The sequence below is a fragment of the Neophocaena asiaeorientalis genome, unplaced genomic scaffold (genome assembly GCF_003031525.2).
Source record: "Neophocaena asiaeorientalis asiaeorientalis breed wild unplaced genomic scaffold, Neophocaena_asiaeorientalis_V1.1 scaffold131, whole genome shotgun sequence".
Taxonomy (NCBI): Eukaryota; Metazoa; Chordata; class Mammalia; order Artiodactyla; family Phocoenidae; genus Neophocaena; species Neophocaena asiaeorientalis.
Genome location: NW_020173201.1, coordinates 265,999 through 271,998, shown reverse-complemented (window position 1 = coordinate 271,998; position 6,000 = coordinate 265,999). Strand labels below are relative to the sequence as shown.

Below are 6,000 nucleotides of genomic sequence, written 5' to 3'. Positions count from 1 at the left end.
AAAAAAAAAGACAAACTTTGAAGTATGAGAAGAAAAACTCAGATATCTACCTTGAATTCACACTATTTCATTTCAATAAACAATTTCCAAATTAGACCTATTGGGACCAGGAAGATGAGTGCCAAATAGATATTACCATCTTCATCATCACTGGGCAATGGTATAGGCACTTCAGAAAGAACTCACCTCTTGACTGAGAAAGCGTGACTTTGGTAGTGCGGAAGGTGAGACAAAGCGTGCTGCCCAGCCTTCTCCACATTCCACCGCCCCCCCCCCAACCCCGCCCCGACAAATACTCCCAAAGAGGAGCCTGGATAAATAGACAGCAAATTAAGCCACTTAGCCTGGAAGTGGTGGTCTTGATAGAACCAGACTCTTGGAAAGATTCTTGGAAATTTCCAATCCAGGATCCTCCCATCTATACTGATTGCAAGACTGCAGCATAACCCGAAGGATTTCATCTGCCCAAGGAAGGGCTTATTTCCAAATGGTTTCTTGAACCCACATGAGAAGATCTGAGCAGGTGCAAAGGGAAGGAGGCAGACTCCAGCATCAGATGGCTTCCTAGTTTTACAGGAATTCACTACAGGCACTAGAGTGCAGTGACTACAGAGTCAGAAGACGTGGGACCTAATGCCTCAGTTTCCATGTCTATTAAACGGTGATAATACAGACTATTATGGGGATTAAATAAGACAATGCATAGGAAGTGCTTAACACGGTAGCTAACACATTGGAAGTTCTCAATAAATGGTTATGCTTTTTGTAAATTATTTGATTGCGTACCACATCTTTATATGCCAGTTACATCTTGGCATAATCCAGACAGAGCCACTCACAATACAATCCAAACCCTTTGTGCGGGGGAAAAATGTTTTTCCAAACATGACTATAAACTCATTTTATTATGCTTTTGAAATAAGAAAATATTATCATAAATAGCCAATCTGTTAGTGAAATCACAATCTGAACAAATGGTACAGTGTATCTATAGAAGTTAGACATTTTGTTTGCTTTTCTACTCAGTCAATTTCAAAGTAGAACTTGCAGTGATATCAAGAAATATTTAAGATGTAAAATCATCCCACCACAATTTTGTTCTTGATTCCACAAAAAAAATACATCATTCCCATGAATGGCTCCATTTTGAAATAAACAGTGTAGACAAATGGAACATAACAGTAAAATTTTGTGTCGATGACAATGGTAACCTCTAAGATCTACATTTTCCTTACTGGTTTCCTAAAAATGCCACTCCAAAAAGAAAAGTATGCATGTATAAAGGCAGAATATCACAAATATTTTATACAAGTTTTTAAAAGCTCTGATCTCTATGCTCATTTTTCATGAGTACTTATAATACTTTAGAGAAATTACATCACAGAACCAGATAAACAAAATTTTACTGTGATCATCACTAGGAAAAAATATGTATAAGAATATTTATAACTCTTTATATTTCAAAAAATCTTTAGGCTTGAAGATTCAAGAAATGACATTTAGTGTAAAGTGCTATTCCAAACACATAAAACTTCATTTTGACTTTGACTGTTTACAGATATTTTCCAAATATTGTTTTAAAATTGCAAATGGAATTGCAATTGCAAAGGAAGTGGTTTCACAACTAAATTCTCAAACTAAGTATAAAGATAACAGGAAACATTCCTGTTTTCTCTTTGGAAAACACCTATGAGATATTAGTTTTCTGCCATCAAATCAAGTCAGCGCTTCATTCGGAAAGCCATGTATTAATATATAATTATATCTATATATATTTATAATCCAGTTATAGGCAAAGACTCTTGCTGAATGTGCTTAGTCAACCCTGGATCTTCCTCACGGCTGTGTTTTTTCTCTCAGCACCCCTGGCAAGGCATTTGTGAGATCTGTTGGGGGACAGTGGATTGAATGGCCTTCAGGGTCAAAATAGTTCCCTGAGGTTCAGATTTTAAATTTCTGAGTAATTAAAATCCCCTCTCAATTGTATAACTTGCCCCTGTGTTACAAGTGCAACATGATTTGGGATTCAGGATTATAATTCAGAGGACTTAAAATGGTCGGAGACAGGCTGGGGGATCTGGCCTTTCTCTTCCCTCCCTATGCCCTCCCTCTTCAATCTGAAGACTTTATCCCACACCACAGGCAAGTAGGGTACTTGGGAATGAGCAAACTATAATCCAATGAGTTAAGGTATGTGATTATAAACTGTAAAACCACTAGCCACCACTAGCCTTCTTAACTTTGTCCTCCCTCTCCCCTGACCAAAGCTACAATCTGTGGGAGGGCTGTGATGCTGAGGTTAACCCCTGAAGTCTTCTCATTCGGCCGAAAAGGTCCACTAATGATTATCTATAAAGAGATGAAGAGCAGTGGACATTGGAACAAAAATGAACACAGGGAGAAAGGAATCTCAGCTTCAGAGTATCTCTAGAATAATATTTTTCAGGCAAAACTCCCAAGTCCTGTTTTGGGTAATGAACCTAAATATCTGATCTGAAAAGAAAACTTTCACCAGAGACCTGCTGATTCAAGAATTCAGTTCCTGCCCAGTTGGAATGCTGCCAACATTTTCCCGTTCCTAACAGGAATTGTCTACAGTTTAAATAAATGCTTTATTTCTAAAGGGAAAAAAAAGGGAAGCATTAGTGTTAACATTTCTGGTAAGATTTAGAAATCGCCCATGTGTCTTGGTGTGTTCTACTCAATTTAGAGTAAGTATTATATGTGATAGCAACAGAGATGAGCGTCTGGTTGGAGGTTAAGTGCCTCGTCTTAGGAAAAGAGCTTTCAGTGTGGTGGAAGGTGAGGATGCCAAACCTTCTTCCTACTGGAGTTTCTCATTAGCATTTGAAACAGGTTGTTGAAGAGTACTTTAGGTTCTTCAAAAGGCAATGATTAATACAGGACCCCCTTCTCTGAACAGCATAAAGAAACCTACATGTCAATGTTTCTGTTTACCTTCTAACCGAGGAGGGAAGACGGAGGGGCAGAGAATTTGAAACAAAGCTGCGTCCAGTGTCATCTGCTTTGGTCGTGCCTTGAAATGACCTCTATTTACAGCGAATTATATCAGCTATGTCCTAACATCCTCCATAGTGGGATGCTCACTGCCCAAAAGATGCGAGTTCAATTGTGAGTACAAATCCCAAACGGGGAAACTCTGAGCCAGTCCAGCTTGCTTTGTTATTTGCTATTTTTCCATTACAAACATATTAATAAAACGATAAATTTCCTTAGAAGGCAATACTTCTGCCAAAATAAAATCCTTCAGAAACATGTACAATACAGTGGTCCCACCTCTTTCAGCCCTGAAGATTCAGGCTCAAGGCCATTGATCATGCGGGGTTGGAACCAAGCATTGCTATAGCCACAGACTCCCCATCTTTCTGATCTAATTCTCTTGCTACAGAATAAGCCACCGATCCATTGGTCCACAGCTGCAGCTTGGGATCTGATTCTTTGGCAAGGAACTGCAGCTGGGTTTTTCTCATCTTCTTTACTAGTCTAGCAAAGCCAAGCAACACAGAACTAAATATCATCGAAAACCCACAGAGAAGAAACGCTGCAGTGTAGCTGCCAGTCGTGTCTACGAGCCATCCTATAACAAGCAACAGAAAAATGATATTGAGTTGAAAATTCAATTATTTACCCATTTTCAAATCTAATAATTTGTCAGCATAATAACAATAGACTGCTAGCAACGCTGCTATTGGACCATCTTACAGTTTGAAATGCAAACTTCAGAAAGCAGAATTCTGTAATCACAGAATTTTTTTGTAATCTCTTTTTTTCTTTATCTTTAAAGAAAAGATAAATTTTCTTTATCTCTTATTGCAACAAATTAACCACAATATCTATTCCGGCTCTAAATTTTGAGGAGAGCCAGAGTATATGATATGCAAAATATAGGTCACAATAATCAGAGACTCAGTGGGGTAAAATTAGACCTTGGCAGGAAATTATTTTGTGATTAAAAAGGTTTTTTAAATTTTTCCGTTATATTGGAGTATGGTTGATTAACAATGTTGTGTTAATTTCAAGTGTACAGCAAAGTGATTCAGTTATACATATACATGTGTCTATTCCTTTTCAAATTCTAAAAAGGTTTTTTAAAATTCCTCCAAACTTATATGCCAAGAAAATCCACCAGAGAAGTGTATGATTTCTCCTCTCACCTACTTCAAAACCATTAGTCAAAAAGGCATGCAAAAATTGTTAGAAGCCCAAAGTTTCCTGCAATCCAAACTACTCTCAAATATTTTAGTTATCATGTGATTTGCTTGTACATTTTTGTAGCAGAAAACGGAAGAGATTGAGTAGAGAGTTATCTTAAAAGTAATTCAATAAGAGAAGTATTAAATATGAACTCACACGCTAATCCTCCAGTACCTGGCAATGAGTATAATGTCTGATTTGCCAAATGAAGGCCATGGTTTGAAAAAAGGATCCAGGAATCCCAATTTATGTCCTATGACTTTTTAACAGAGTTACACTGTCCCTAAAGGTTGGAAAATACAAAAAAGTGGCTGTGGAGGGAGGATGTGGGAACATTTTGGGGGGCATTTTCCAAAAATGAAGCACTAAACATGTAGTCCTTTATCATGGAGCTTAAACTGACGAGGAATTTTAGTCAGCAGCTATCAAGCAGTCAGCTTCCCTTGGTTTGATGCTTTAGCAATTGCTGGAGTTTAGAACTAAGCCAAACTTTGTATTCATAATAGCAGCTAAAGCAGAAATCCTGCGTTCTTCAAAAAATTCCCTCCCTTCCTTCTAAGCAAATGTTTGACTCATATCTCTTCTGCCTATCTTCAGAGAACTTCTTCACTCTCGTTTTTGATTTAGGCAGGTAATAATCTGGACCAATTATTCTCAATCTTTAGTGTACAGAAGCATCACAAGAAAACTGGTTGAGAGTGTAGATTCCTGGAACTCACCCCCGAAGGTCCAGATCACAGCGGGAGGGTCAAGGAGTCTGCATTCTAACAAGGGCCCCAGGGGATTCTGATGCAGGTGGTCCCAAGACCTCATTCTGAGAGACACTGGTCTAGACCACACACCCCAGCAAGAAGGCATGGGTTCTGACTTGTTTGCTGCTATACCGACAGCGCCAAACACAGTGCTGGTGTACACAGGCAATAAAGATTTGTTGAATTACTTGTTTAATGTATGCAATGAATATTTGTTGAATTACTTATTTAATTATGTTTTTAATTTTTATATCATTTTTACAGTTTACAAAACATTCTAGATGCTTTATCTTGAATCCCAAATCTGTATATCCAAATCTGGCCTCCCTCAAATTCTCAGATTTCATCCTTAAACAGCGTTATTGAGCATTTTATTGGGTATTTCAGATATCTGAATATGTCTAAACATTAAATTTTTAGTATTTTTCTGGCAAAGCTACTCTCTCCAGCTTCCTTATTTCTTTCAACCATGCCATTATCTCCTAAGTTATCTTGGACTTCTTTCCCTCCTTCATCCCCACATGCTAAATTCAGTTGATTTTTTCCCCCAAAATGTCCCCCTTGCCCCAGAGCTCATTCTCATTTCTGCCACAGCAGCCCTAGTTCAGGCCTTTATCAGATGGCTCTTGAACTATTAGGATGAAATCCTGTTTCTCCCCTAAGTTACCAGATCAATTGCTAGATCACGTTTTCTAAAATATACTCTTTACTATACTACCCCTTCGCACAAAAGCTGTAATACTAGCCATATTCTCTGAAGCGTATAGGGCCCCACTCCTTCGGCTGGCACTCAAGACATTCCACTATGACACCCGCGCTTTATCATTTCAGCTTCACCGCCTACCGCTCCCCCCCTACTGGAATCCTGTTCTCCTGCCAGCCTTCCCTCTGAATGTGCCCAACTTATTTATAAGTCTGAACAGCTGCTTCATTCCATTGCTTCTATCATTAGTGTGGAATGGAATCAAGATCCTAATTTGGGATTTTTTCTTTCCAAGTATGCTAAGGTCCCCCAGTTAGTTGGAAGAAGATT

The 6,000-nt window shown here is 38.5% G+C and overlaps 1 protein-coding gene across 1 annotated transcript in view; it reads right to left on the bottom strand.

The window, feature by feature from the left end:
* Nucleotides 1-886: 886 nt before the first annotated feature.
* Nucleotides 887-6,000, bottom strand: part of SLC16A12 (solute carrier family 16 member 12) — an 84,314-nt gene continuing 79,200 nt past the window's right edge. Inside the window, exon 7 of the mRNA XM_024744863.1 lies at nt 887-3,598. Within this exon, the coding sequence (XP_024600631.1) occupies nt 3,336-3,598 (263 nt within the window). The 3' untranslated portion in view covers nt 887-3,335. The remainder of the gene's footprint in view (nt 3,599-6,000) is intronic.